Consider the following 14,685-nt stretch of genomic DNA (forward strand, 5'->3'; position numbering starts at 1 on the left):
GTTAATGTAATTAAGGGTCAAATTCTTCAATTAGATGTGCAAGCACATGGATCCTATCTTTAGGAAAATTGGTCTTAAATATTCTTTTCAGCTAAAAAGGATATTGCTGCATTTTTACAGTTTCTGCTATATTGAAACAAACATGGGAATCACTTTGGAGGATAGGATTAGGATTCAAAACATTTATGACAAAATGGAGAATTGATCTGAAATCAACAAGATGAAATCCAATAAAGATAAGTTCAAAGTACTACACTTAGGAAGAAAAAAAATCAAATGCATGACTACAAAATGGAAAATAACTGGGCAGGCAGTAATACTGCTAAAAGGATCTGGGGGTTATAGTGGATCCCAGATCAATTACAAGTCAACAATGTGATGCAGTTGCAAGAAAAAAGGCTAATCTCAACAGGAGTGTTGTAGGTAAAACATAGTTGGTAATTGTCCCACTCTACTCAGCTGTGATGGAGTCCGCTACTGGCATACTCTGTCCAGTTCTAGGCTCTGCACTTTAGGAAAGATGTGGACAAACTGGAGGGAGTCCAGAAGAGAGCTACAAAACCAACAAAAGGTTTAGAAAACCTGAACTATGAGGAAAGGTTTAAAAAATTGGGCAGTGTTTAGCCTTGAGAAAAGAAGACGGGGGGGAATCTGATAACAGCCTTCAAATACGTGGTGATCAATTGCTCTCCATGTCTACCGAAGGCAGAACAAGAACTAATTATCTTAATCTGCAACAAGGAAGATTTAGGAAAGATATTGTGAAAAGCTTTCTAACTATAAGGGTAGTTCAACACTGGAACAGGCTTCAAAAGGAGACTGGAGAATCCCCATCATTGGAGGATTTTAAGAACAGGTTAGAGAAACACCTGGCAGGGATGGTTTAGATACATTTGGTCCTGCCTTGGTGCCTCTAGAGATCCCTTCTGGCCCTACATTTCTATGGTTCTTTGACTTCAGCACCTCCCTGAATAAATAAAGTCTGTTTTAGCATAATCCTATTGTGGTGACAGAATAAAACGAAAGCCTGACCAAGGCAATAAAGAGGCAACACCAGTTATTTGTCCAGTAGGTCCTCTATAGCCCTCTGTTAAATTTGGAGAGAAAAATCACTTGTTTCGTCAAACAGAGCTGAGAAAACCGGATGAAAGAGAAGTGTTGCAATAACCAGATTTCATGTTCCTAACTACTTCAGAATGTGCTTGGGTCCAATCGCGTACCCCTTACTCAGGCAAAACTCCTTTCAAATCCAAGGGATGTATAACGCATGACCCCCCACACACACACACACTCCTCACAACTTGAATCCTGAAGGGATTTTTCCCTAAATGTAAACCAAGAGGATTGACTCAGGTCCCTCCAAGTTAAGAGCATAAGTCTTTAGGATTTGAGCTAAAGGACTATGTCACCTAGCTGGCAGCTGCAGCAGGCCCATGCGAGGCTGGCAGACCAGGTGCCAGCTCATGCCAAGATCCCCATGTCTCAACTGAACACTGACACAGCTGGAATCAGTCTGGCTCACCTGTGTGTTAGTATTGTTAAATAGGTATTAGAATTATCAGACTGTGTTTAGACTATATTGAAAGCTGATGAGTTGTTGCATGCATTAATCTCTCTTATAGCAGCTGTATCCCATATTGTAAGGTAATATTGACATTTATGCACTTGATAATTGGTTGGTGAAATCCAAGTATAGAACTCACAACCAGTTTGGGGTTGTGCCCTGTCTCCAAAGATTCTGCCCTGAGGCTGGTACTCAGGCTCTTGAATCACTGCAAGACAGCTTGACAGCCCCCGTTATCTATGTAGCTGGCGCAAAATGCGACACATAATACACACTGAATGAGAGAGACTTCAGGTTTGGGTCTGTACAAGCCAGTGACATCAAGGTGAGCAGAGACTGTCTATTTGTTCTGTGTTTTCACAATGCCTAGCACAATGCCTGGTCCATGACTAGAGTTGCTAGGCACTACCGCAGTACAAAGAGTAAATAATAATAATTTCCTGGTTCTACCATTTACATAATAGTTTTGGCTGCTCTGCAGCTGTGCTCTATCTGCACAGGCCACCTGAATTTGTATAAACCTTTATGTGTACACAGTGAGGGTGGGCAGGTGGCATTTCCACTTTTGCCTTTCCTTAGGGCCTGCCCCAGATGACAGCAGATTTAAAGTTCAGCAGAGGCTGCAAAGGAATTCCTCTGGCAGAGGTTGTAATGGGAATTAGCTTAATTATGCCACTTCTTCCCCAGCCGGAAACCCCTCCTCTGCTCCACCCCCAGCAGACTTTCAGCTACCTTGGGCCCTCCTTCACTGTCTTCACTGACAGAAGTTTATCTGGCTCAAGGTCTACCACACCCCCCAGGATGTCCTGCTGTTGTGATCTATAGGATATGAGTGATCACCCATTCTTTTTAGCTACCTTCAGTAAACAGATATAAAGGAGATGGTAAATGAAGTTCCTGCTTTAACTCAAAACTTTCTTCCTTTTTAAAGTTTAAGTCAAACCCCCTGTGTGATAAATTTTCAGCATGTTTGTAAATTGTAAAAATGCACAGGTGATATTTGCAAACATGTCCATAGGTGCCTGCAAAATGCCACATCTGTGCACGTAAAACTGGAAATTATATACTGCTTTGTCAGATGTGCCAACAAGGTTTGCTGGTACATTTTTTAAATCCTTCATTTTAGTGAAGGTATTGTTGTGGCTCACCTTATTTTCTGCAGCCCAGTATTTCCCACAATTCTGGATGCCTGGGCTGCTCTCCTCTCAGCAGCACACAGAGGCTGAACAGTGTTTTGATGTATAGCCATGCCCCCTCAGCTTCTGCTTGCGGCCAGATTCTTTGCCTCCACAGCAGCGATTCCTTTTGCTCCTGCCCTTACTCCATCTGTTTTAAATTTTCTGCCCATTTTTTGGGCAGTGAGGAGCAGTGTTCTTCCTTCTCAGCCTTCCTCCTCCTCCCAGGATCAGTTAACCCCTCAAAGATGTAAGCCTCTGCTGCAGCATTTCCCTGCTGGCTCCTCTGCCCCTTACAGGCATGGCAGAGTGGCCAAGAAAGCATTGGGTCAAATTCAATGAATTCTTTCTACATGGGAGGCAGCCTTCCCAGGCTCAGCAGGGGGTGAGTTGTGCCCAGCCTGCACCCAATCGTCAGTGCCTAACTGTGGGCTTGGCTACACTTGCAGATGTGCAGCGCTGGGAGTTACAGCTGTCTTCGTACAGCTGTGTAGGGAAAGCGCTGGAGTGTGGCCACACTGACAGCTACCAGCGCTGCAGTGTGGCTACATTTGCAGCATTTGCAGCGATGTTGGGAGTGGTGCATTATGGTCAGCTATCCCAGCGTTCAAGTGGCTGCAACGTGCTTTACAAAAGAGGGGGGTGGGGTGGAGTGTGACAGGGAGTGTGGGGGAGAGAGAGAGAGAGTGGATTTTTGGAGCCGACACTGTGTCAGCTCCCTGCCTTGCAAATTCTGACCATTTCCCTGACGCCTCATTCACTCTTAAATGCAAACAGCCTGCAGACCAGATAAGCAGCTGCTCCGACAGACTCCCTTTCCCCCACTCCCCGCCATGCTGTTTCTCTCCCAAAGCAAACACTAGCTGTAGACATTCATCCCCCTGCCTGCCTCATTCACTGCAAACAGGAGCTGTGTTTGTTTTTTAGATAAGCAGCTCCGGGAGCCCCGAGTTCACAACAAAACAAAGAGAGGCATCATAACAAAACAAAGAGTTCTTTAGTTAAAAGCATTATGGGAAAATTCTGCTGGAGGCCAATTACAGCGCTTTTGGTGGCCACACTGGCGGAGCAGCGCTGCATCACCAGCGCTACAATAGTTATACCCGAGGCAAAGCAGGAGTACAGCCAGCACTGCAGCCAGGGAGATGCAGCGCTGTATGTGCCTTGCAAGTGTGGACGGTGTGTAAGTTGCAGCGCTGTAAACCCACCACCAGCGCTGCAACTCTCCAGTGTAGCCAAACCCTGTGTTAGGTCCTGGGGCTGCAGTTCGGACAGGCAGAGGTCTGCGACCCACCAACGTGGCAACTCCTACCAGGGAAAAAAGGACCAAGAACCCCAGTGTGGAGGAGGAAGAGGCTCCAAAAGCAAAGAGAACCCTGACCACTCGAGTCAGGTAAGTCCCAGGGAATCTCTGCAGAACAAAGAGGAGAGACTTGTGCAACCACCTGTCTCCCCCACCCTGCCACATCTTAAAGTGGGCCCTGTGCACCCTGAGGAAAGAAATAGGGCTTCTAATCAGCCTGCCTCCCTCCTGCCCAAGAATAAGGATGTCCTCTCCCCTGCAATCCTGGGGGGAAGAGGGGGAATGGGAGCAGTGGGAGGATTCTGAGGCAGACCTCTCGAGAGGGTTCCAGGCCTAAAGGAAGGCAAGCCAAAAAAAGGTCTTACCAAAGCCACAGCAGAACTTCTATATTCCCAAAGTGCCCTATTAAAGGTTAAAAAAAAATTAAATATCTAAAAAGGGAAAGAAAAAAAAGTACAAAAAAAATCCAGAGATACTAGTCCTTCGATTCCTCCACATCCTCTCTCTCCCTCTCACCCCCCACTGAGGGAAGGTGAACTGTCTGGCTGTGAAACCTGAGCAGGCTCCTGAGAGTAAGCCTCAAATTTCTCTCCTCAAAATCCTTCTCTCAGGCTGCAATACCCCTTCTTCCTCCTTGAGGAACCGATTAGGAATGAATAGACAAGCCTGATACGGGCAAGCTATTAGCAAAAGTGACCTCAGGCTCTGTAACATTCAGCAGTCAAAGGGCTCCGTTGCTGAGACACCAAAGGTTGATGCCACTGGAGCCTCTTTCCCCAGTGATACGGTTATTTGCTCAGAAGGTGAGTTCTACCCTAAGAACCCCACATACAGAAAGATGGAGGCCACTCTCAAAAAGGGCTTTGAAACCTCCTCCTCCACCTTCTGAGCATCCCTGGCAGCTACCTGCTTTGCAGGAACATCTCTTTCCTGGCTGGAAGATCTCACAGCCTCAAGGACAGAGATCACCCTGACTTTGGCTCCACTTAAAAAAAAAAAAAGTCTCCCTAGCAATCACATTTGTAGCTGATGCCTCAATGGATGCAATGAGATTCTCAACCTGAGCCATGGCTTCCAGCTCAGTAGCCAGGCACCACCTGTGGCTCTGACCCTGGAAGGTGAATACTTACTCTAAACACGTCCTGTGCTCAGCCAAATTCACAGGCTCTCTCCTTTTCTGGAGAAAAGATGGAGGCTGGCAATGTGGCAGGGCTGCCCAGAAGGGGGGGGGCAGGGGCAAGTGGGGCAATTTGCCCAAGGCCCGGGCCCCACAGAGCCCCACAGAGTTTTTTGGGGCTCCTGGAGCGGGGTCCTTCACTCACTCTGGGGGCCCCAGAAAACTCTCACGGGGCCCGGGCCCCCGGAGCTTCTTCCACTCCGGGTCTTGGGCGGCAATTTGGCGTCAGGGGGTCCTTTCGCCTCAGGACCCGCGGCTGAAGTGCTGGGTCTTCAGCAGCAATTCAGTGGCGGGGGCTCCACGCTGCCGAAGACCCCAGGCCCCTAAATCCTCTGGGCGGCCCTGCAGTGTGGCAAAACAGTTTCTCCCTTCTCCACTAAAGGCCCTCAGGAGAGAATATAGATCGGCCTTCACAGAGAGGTGCTGCTTTCTCTCCTCATATTCACAGAGGTACCAGCACTGAGGCAACAGATTCTCTGAGGAAAAACAATAGAGCTGAGGTCTGGGGGAAGTCCAGAGGGACCTCAGCCCCACCCCCCAAAATCCACTTGATGATAAAGATCGCATAGGCCTCTACCCTGACTTGGAGCTAGTGGGCAGGATTTCCCATTTCCTCATGGAAGGGTTTCCATTAACCACAGACAAGTGGGTCAGGGAAACAATGAGCCAGGGGATACTTCCTTGAGCTGTGGACTCCATCCCATCTAATCTTCTTCCAGTCACCCAGTTCCTATAATGCCAAAAACCACACAGCCTGATACAGAACAAAATATCTTCTGGATGTGGGAATGATAGAGGGTGTTCTCTCAGAAGAAAGATTCTCTGGGCTCTACTCCATCGTCTTCATTGTACAGAAGCACATAGTGGGTATGAGAGCCATTCCTAACCTCAAAAGACTTCACAAGTGGATGAAGACAATGAAGTTTTGGCTGGAGATCCTGGCATCTGTGGTGTCATCCATGCTCCAGGGGGACTTCTTGACTTCAGTAGATATAGCAGGTGCAATCTCTACATCCCCATCAGACCATGCCACTGCAGACTTTTGAGGTTCATCTATGGCAGGAAACATCATCGATTCCCAACACTCCCATTCAGCCTGCCCTTGTCCTCCCACCCAGGTTCTTACAAAGAGGTTGTAGGTGGTAATAGCCAAATTCAGATTGCAGGGGATTCATCTGCACCATTTCCTGGGCAACATCCTGATCAGAGCCCCATCACAGTCAGCAGTGCACAGGGCCACTGATTCAGGTCAGGGTCAACAACTCTGAGTGGTACCTGAATCAGGAGGTTTTTTATTTCATCTTTCAGACATTTGACCCCCCTTCAATCAATCTGTTTCCAAATTGTACGAATACAAAATGGCCAACATACTTCACAACGAAGGCAGACCCCAGATCCATGGAGACAGATACCTTATTGCATAGTTGGCCACAGAGCCTACATGTTTCCACCTTTTCTACTACTGATAACGCCTCATTGGCCAAGGAGTCCTTGGTTCTCAGACCTGACAGAGATGACACTCCAGTGTCCATGGAACCGGACATCCTTTCACAAAGGTAACCTCTTTCACCCACAACCAAAACAGCTTCAACTAACAGCCTGGCTGCCCAGATGGAAGCACTAGAAGGATTCAGTCTGTCCTCCATAGTTATTAAGATACTGCTTTTGTCTAGGAGAGTATTGACATTAAGAGCATACTCCTATTTCTGGTCCAGATTCAACTACTGGTGCCAAAGAGCACAATGCAAATCCCAGAAATCCAGCATTCCAACCATTCTGGACTTTCTTCAAGAAGGCATAGATAGAGGCCTTCAGCCCAGCACTAAATGTATGTCAGGTGTCTGCCCTTAGTAGCATGCTATCTGCAGGATCCTTGGGCTCCCAGGCAGACAATCCACAGGTAATTCCATTCCTTTGAGCAGTACAATTAGCCAGACAAGTGGTCAGGCCTCTCTTTCTGAAATGGGACCTTCCTCCAGCTTTGAGGGCCCTGACTAGTCATCCCTTTGAGCCTCTGAATTCAGGGTCAACCTTTTATTTAACCATTAAGATTAGTTTCTTAGTAGCTGGCATGTCCCCCAGGTGAGTGTTGGAGCTGGCAGCCTTATCTGTACAGGAGCCTTACCTCATGCTCCAAGAGAAGAAGGTGGCGTTCAGCACACCAGAACTTCCTACGGTAAGTTCCTCCTCCCACACTTCCTAAGAGGTTGTGCATCCTTCATTCTGTCCAAAACCACAACATCCAACTGAAAAGGTCTGGGACACCTTAGACACCAAAAGAGCATACAGAATCCATGAGAAGATCGGGCTCCCTATTTATGTCCTTCCACCCAAAATGCCAGGGACTCAGAGCAAGTCTTCCATTGCTAGATAGATTAGACTATGTATTGTGGAAGCCTAAAATCAGAGGTTCCTGTCCCATAAGAAATCATGGCGCACCTGATGACATACTTAATCCCCAGAGCGGAACGAGCAAGTACGTCCACTTTGGAGAGCTGCAAAGCAACCACTTGGTCTATAGCTAGCACCTTCATTAGGCAAGCTCTACAAGGTGGATCTTCTAACTTCTGCAGAGATCTTCTTTGGTGGGAACATGCTGCAGGTGATGGCCCAGAAATATTAGACACTCTTGAGCAAGCACAGAAAAAGGTGGGTACTGCTTTCCTACGAGATTTTTGGTTCATAACCCTTTCTACATCTTTTCACTGCTTGCTACTTCCCAGATGTCCAGAAACAGTGGAGACACTGGGTTGCAGAATGGTAACTTGCTTACTGATCCTTTCCTTTCTGCTAGCAGCATCTTCCACTCACTCTGGATGGCTTATACAAGCAAGGGTCAGATGTAAGTGGACTCACTACCATATGACCATCTTCCTTGGTCTAGTATACATAGTTATTTCATTATCTCTGGAAATTCATTAATAATGATATACATATTTTACAACTTGGGAATAACTCATACAATAGCAAGCAGGAACAAATGAGCATGGCCAGAGTGTGTGGTGTCAAAACACTGATCTGCCTCCACGAGCTTCAGAGAGAGGAGAGCAACCCAAATGTCCAGGATTGTGGGAAATGCTACTAGCAGAAAGGAAATTATCAGTAATAAATTTCCCATTCCCTTCTTTAATAGTTGTATAAAAAAATACTAAAAAGAGTGCAATATTACAGACCGACACTCCCATCCAGACTACCACAAACCCAAGAATCCTTTACACCAGAGATGCAAGAACAATGTGTCTCATTAATAAAATAAACCATCAGGACTCCTTTTATGTTAACTTTTCTCTTGGCCTAGCTGAGAACTCTTTCACTCAATTATTAATGTCAGAGTATATTATGATTCATGTCGGTAAATACCTGGGGACAATAATGCATAAAACATGGACACACTGTTCTATAGTGCTGTTTAGATCTATCATGTCAATGCAACTGCTGCACAAATGCATTAACACAACACTCTAAAAATCTTGGTCAATTGTATGGTGGAAAGTAGTAACTCAGTATACAGTTAATGCTTTTTAAAATGAAATGTGGAGCTCAAAATGACATGTAGGCATGGGGAATTTGCCAATCCAGTTACATGAGAGGGCCACAGACGTCTCTACATGTGAGAATTCAATCCCACTGAAGTTAGTGGAGCAGTACATGTTTACTTCAGGACTAAATATGGCCCAGAGAATGATCATTTTGGTTGGAGCAAGGGCTTGGGTGCCCAAACTTACACTACAGTTTTGCACACATTCAGTCATAGCAAACTGTGATATGGATTTGTGATATCCATTATAAGCCAAAGGGATTTTCATTACAGAGCTCGAAAACCAGAGATGAAAGACTAGTGAACTAACCTGTACAAGATTTCAGAGTGGTAGCTGTGTTAGTCTGTATCAGTAAAAACAACGAGGCGTCCTTGTGGCACCTTAGAGACTAACAAATTTATTTTGGCATAAGCTTTCGTGGGCTAGAACCCACTTCATCAGATGCATGGAGTGAAAAATACAGTAAGCAGAATATATATTATAGCACATGAAAAGATGGGAGTTGCCTTACCAAGTGGGAGTCAGTGCTAATGTGGCTTAAACCTAGAAGTGGCCATTCTTCAACAAAAAACTTCAGAAACAGACTTCAACCAGAAACTTCAGAACTGGAATTAATTTGAAAACTCGACACCATCAAATTAGGCCTGAATGAATACTGGGAGTGGCTGGGTCACTACAAAAAATAATTTTCCCTCTGTTGATACTCACACCTTCTTGTCAATGTTGGGAATGGGCCACATCCACCCTAACTGAACTGGCCTCATTAGCACTGACCCCCAACTTGGTAAGGCAACTCCCATCTTTTCATGTGCTGTGTATTTATACCTGCTACTATATTTTTCTCTCCGTGCATCTGATGAAGTGGGTTATAGCCACGAAAGCTTATGCCCAAATAAATGTGTTAGTCTCCAAGGTGCCACAAGGACTCCTTGTTGTTTTAACCTGTACAATATACCCTTTCATTCCCTGCTCAAAAACAATAATTGCCTGCAAAATTATATCTTAAGAGCCTAGTCTGAGTTATTGAAGTAAAAATTGTCTTAAAACCACAGAATATCTCAGGCTATATAGTGGCTGAAACAGGCAGAATACTTCTTGGGCACTGGCCGGGAGCACAATGAGCAATGACTCCTCTACTTCCTTTTCAATGCCTAGATCGTGCGATTCCCTCAACATCGGTCGTCATCTCCTAACCACTATGGTGGGGAAGTGGAACGGCAACTCCACCTCCACACCCAGCTCAGCCATGTGAACGTTGGCGTGGTTAGCACCAATGGCACACAAGCAACAGAGTTCTACCTATTCCCCACGCAGGCATATAAAGAGAGCAAAGGGCACCGCTCTAGGTACATATTCAAAAGGAGATATAGGCAGATCCCTGTGTGTTTTGACTCGTCCTATGAGTCAAGCCAACTTCTTTTAAACCCAAAAGAAATCATAGATGAAACACTTTACACCAAGTTTCAATCCCCCCAGGAATGTTTACGACTGAACTATAAACTCTTGAAAAAAAATGAAACATGAAGAGATGCGGACAGACCCATAACTATACTGCTGCTAGCAGATGTGATCTCCCTCTCTCTCTCTCTTGCACACCCCTCTTCCCTTCCACCCTTTTGTAACTATAAAACTAGTTACACTACTTCTACTAACAGAAAGTTCTTCAGAAATCAAGCCATCAATAGTGGTTTGTACCTGGTACATAGTATTGCTTAAAAGAATCATCTTTGTCCCATAAAGGCAGAAGTAATTTATCATTGAAGTAATATAACCATCTTATTTCCAAACTAAGGGAAGCATTAAGGAGCTGACTATTAATAAATGAGGCCGTGGTGCAATCCTGTCCTGGCATGGGCCTGGGCTAGATGACCTAATAGGTCTTTTCCAGCTATAACGTCTTCAGTTCTAAGATTAAACACGCTTGTTCAGAAAGGATCCCCACCATGCAAATCAGCTTCTCTTGCTTCAGAAAAGATGCAGAGAGTGAGAGGAAACACGCTACTCAGCTTCACAGTACAGTAATTTCCCACATAATGTAACAACAATCCACAGAGGAAAATGTTAAGCCCATGTCGAGATCATCACATAAACAAGAGGAAACATCTTGAACCAGAAACACCCCCTTTTAATTTTTCTGCATGTGTATGCAGAACTAGCAGTTTCCTGAAATTAGCTGCAATTTCTACAGATGACAACATACCACACTGACTTTTCAGTTCAGTGTCAGTCACAATATTTATTGACCTGGTGTATTACACAAGGAAAAAATGCACAATGGCTGACCCTTGTCTTAACCAGGGAGTAAGCATCACTCATGAGCCTCACAGCTAGAGGCCTTCTCAAGCTTCTTCTCATGAGAGAAGAAAAAATCTGCATTCAGTCATAACATATAATACAGTTATATAAGCAGAGCGCAACTAGTATGTTTTATAGTCAAAGATTAAATGTATCACTGAATTAGACCTTTTTGTTTGACTATCAAGGATGCCACACCTATGGCAATATACAGATCTAGATCTTTACTTTTATAAATATATATATTGCCATGGGTGTGGCATCCTTGATAGTCAAACAGAAAGGTCTAATTCAGTGATACATTTAATCTTTGACTATATATATATACACACACACACACACACACACCATTTCAGAACAACAATATTCCAAATAGTGTGTTGCTATGAGACTGTTATGCTATTTTGGGTGGCTAGAATCACTCTGTCCTATCTTTGTACCTCGTGACTAGCTTTCAGGCATACTTTCATTGCTTAGAAATGCATTGCCTACTGTATCTTATAATTTAAAAACATGTTAAAATATTTATTCTTTAAAGATGACCTATGAAAGTGAAGAGAAGATTCAGAGAAGGGTGAGTAGCAGCATTAGGGACATCGAGACCTAAAGACTGGATTGGTTTTCCTCACTCCCCACAACAGCTATCAGAGAAAATTCTACAAGGAGTTTGACTGCCCATGAGAGGGTATTTTCTGAGACTTAATATGCTGATCGCAAATATATATATTGAGCCAAATTCATGCCTGATGTTACTCCAATGAAATCTAAGTAACACCACCAGGGATGAATCTAGATCCTTGAAACTTCACTGAATATATTTATATTTCAGTGACATTTTGAATATTTAAAGATCCTTTTTAAAACGCTAAGCAAACCAAAGGCTTGTAAACTTACCCATCCAAACTTCTCCAAACTGACCAGCTCCAAGTTTCTTCACTAATTTAATCGATTCCCGTGCAATCTCCCAGGCATCTTTATCCCAAGGTTTTTGGGGTTTTGGACTAACACATGCTTTTTCCAGCTTTCTGCATAAACCATCTGAGTGCTCTATTTTTCAAAGAAAAACCAAGTAGAAAATCCATTACATTTTGTAATTACATTACATGTATGTGCCTACAGAAAAGCATGTGCAACTGCAGCCCTGAACCAACTTCACCACAACCTTCATACTATTTTTAACCTTCCATGCTGGGATTTGGGAGTTCTTGCATTCTAGAGCCAATTTATAACATGTGTGATCTGCATTAGAAGCCATAGATCTGCAGATGCAAAGAGACTGTTGTTGCTCATATTGTCATTAGATTTGCTTTTTTTATTTCAACAGTGCACTAAGATAAATAGAGCCAAGGTAAATAAAATGTATGTTCAAACTGCTGAAAGTATGTTAATGAAGACAGAATAGGAAATACTGCTTAAGAAAAAAAAAGATCTTGTTGCTTAGTAAAGTACGTGATCCAAATCAGGAGAAGTTCTGAGTACGTACCACTTCCATTGACTTCAGTCAGCATTTCTAAAGCACAGACTCACTTATTAAGATGCCTAATTTTAGGCATCTGAGTTTGAAACTATGTAACTTGCACAAGTTCACAAAGGAGGGTCTATAGCCGAGCTATGGATAGAACTCAGGAATTTCTTGATTTGAGTCCTATGTTCAGGCCACTAGACATGCTGCCTTTTAAGATGGGAGAGTTTTTGATACAGTGGCATATATCTGATGACATTAAGGAACAGAGTATGTTGGCTCAGTCAGTTAAGAAAGAGTGATTTAGTTAGCTTGTGAGGTGTTTCATACCAAAAGACATCGTGCCAAACTGTAGAAAAGTAATCTACACCCGTAGTATTTTCTAGGCTAAGTGCTGTTTGGTGAAGGATGCTGATGTGTTTTCTCTTTTCCCTTTAGAGGAAATATTGGCTACAATCCTGTGAAATCTAGATAATGGAAAAGCTGCCACTGGACTTCAATAAAAATCAGGATTGAGCCTAGTATTTTGTTACATTTCTGTGCAGCTCTTAAATTATACAGTAGCCACCCACTCACTAAATAGATAATTACTTTCCCAGTCACTGCACACTTACAAGGAAAAAATAAATGTAATAAAGTAGGGTTGAGATTTTCCAGTCAGTGCAGGGGATTTACCACACATCATAAATTAAAATTAATCAAAATTGTGTGGCTAAACCTTCAGTGTGGCTTTGAAAACCTCAACCTTGTATATTTTTCAGCTACAGAATGGGCCCCTAATCTCCTTTTTCTGACCTCAAGAAGACATAGGCAATGAAAAGTCACTTTTGTACTCAATGAGCAGCTGTAAACATTTTTATAAGAGGTTACTTGTTATGGACCCAATCCCTTCTCCCTTTGAAGTCAACGGGAATTTTGCATTCCCATCACAAAGTCACTCACAAAAAATGTCATTGTTGGCACAAGAAAATTACAGCGTTGATTTTGTTTCATATAAATCACCAGATACAATACTGGAAGACATTTATGTATAACAAATATTTAGAATTCCAGCATATCATAATGTCCACATATATCTGTTTACACTTATGAAAACAGCACTTATTCACACTGAGTCTGATTATTCTCTGGTGTGACATTGACATTGACGTGTATGGAGTTACTCTTCATTTACACAGGCATATGAGAGGTCAGAATCAAGGCTAATATTCATCTTGCTACAATTCTCAGTACTTGGATTTTTTACAAAAATGTGGAAAGACTTGAAATAGAACAAGGAAAGCATTCTGATTACAGTAACTCCTCACTTAACATTGTAGTTATGTTCCTGAAAAATGCGACTTTAAGCTAACCGATGTTAAGCGAATCCAATTTCCCCATAAGAATTAATGTAAATGAGGGGGTTAGGTTCCAGGGAAATGTTTTTCACCAGACAAACAATGTAATACTGGTACACAGTGATGATTGTGAAGCTTGGTTGAGGTGGAAGAGTCGGGGTGGGATATTTCCCAGGGAATGCCTTACTGCTAAATGAACTAGCAATTGACTGAGCCCTCAAGGGTTAACTCTCATAAAGCTCTACAAGGCAGCAGGAAAGGAGGGAGGGCAGACAGAGACACACACCCTGTGTATGAGAGAAAAAATGTGCATTTCCCCTTTAACTAGCTGACCCCAGGCTTAAGTACATTGCCTTGTTAATTAAATCAGCTTGCTGAGACCCGCAGCTACTGCCTAGAAGCTTCCTCTGTCTGTCGTGTTCCCCCCCCCTTCCTGCTCTATGGAAGATGGGGTAAGCGGGGTGCAGGAGCTGGGGGGAGGGGGAGACACCCTGACATTAGCCCCCTTCTTCTCTCCCCCCCCACCCCCGTACAGCAAGCAGGAGTTTATGGGAGCAGCTCCAAGGCAGAGGGCAGGAGCAGCACATGGCAGTGGGAGGAGGGACAGCTGCTGCACAGGGAACTTAAGAGAGTGGGGAGCTGATGGGGGGCTGCTGGTCCACCCTGGTTCCAACCACCCACCAGCTAGCTGCAAGGGCTGCTCTTCCTACAAGCAATGGACAAAACAGGCAGCTGCCAAAGACGTTAGAAGGGAGCATTTCACAACTTTAAACGAGCATGTTCCCTAATTGATCAGCAGCTTAACGTTGTTTGACGACTTTAAGTGAGGAGTT

At 44.0% G+C, this 14,685-nt stretch overlaps 1 protein-coding gene across 4 annotated transcripts in view; it reads right to left on the minus strand.

Moving 5' to 3' along the window:
- Nucleotides 1-14,685, minus strand: part of LYN (LYN proto-oncogene, Src family tyrosine kinase) — an 85,407-nt gene that overhangs the window by 31,398 nt on the left and 39,324 nt on the right. For all 4 annotated transcript variants that reach the window (XM_045005031.1, XM_045005032.1, XM_045005034.1 and 1 more), the window contains exon 8: nt 11,948-12,100. In XM_045005031.1, coding sequence (XP_044860966.1) covers nt 11,948-12,100 — 153 coding nt within the window. The remainder of the gene's footprint in view (nt 1-11,947; nt 12,101-14,685) is intronic.

The sequence above is a fragment of the Mauremys mutica genome, chromosome 2 (assembly GCF_020497125.1).
Source record: "Mauremys mutica isolate MM-2020 ecotype Southern chromosome 2, ASM2049712v1, whole genome shotgun sequence".
NCBI classification, from domain to species: Eukaryota; Metazoa; Chordata; order Testudines; family Geoemydidae; genus Mauremys; species Mauremys mutica.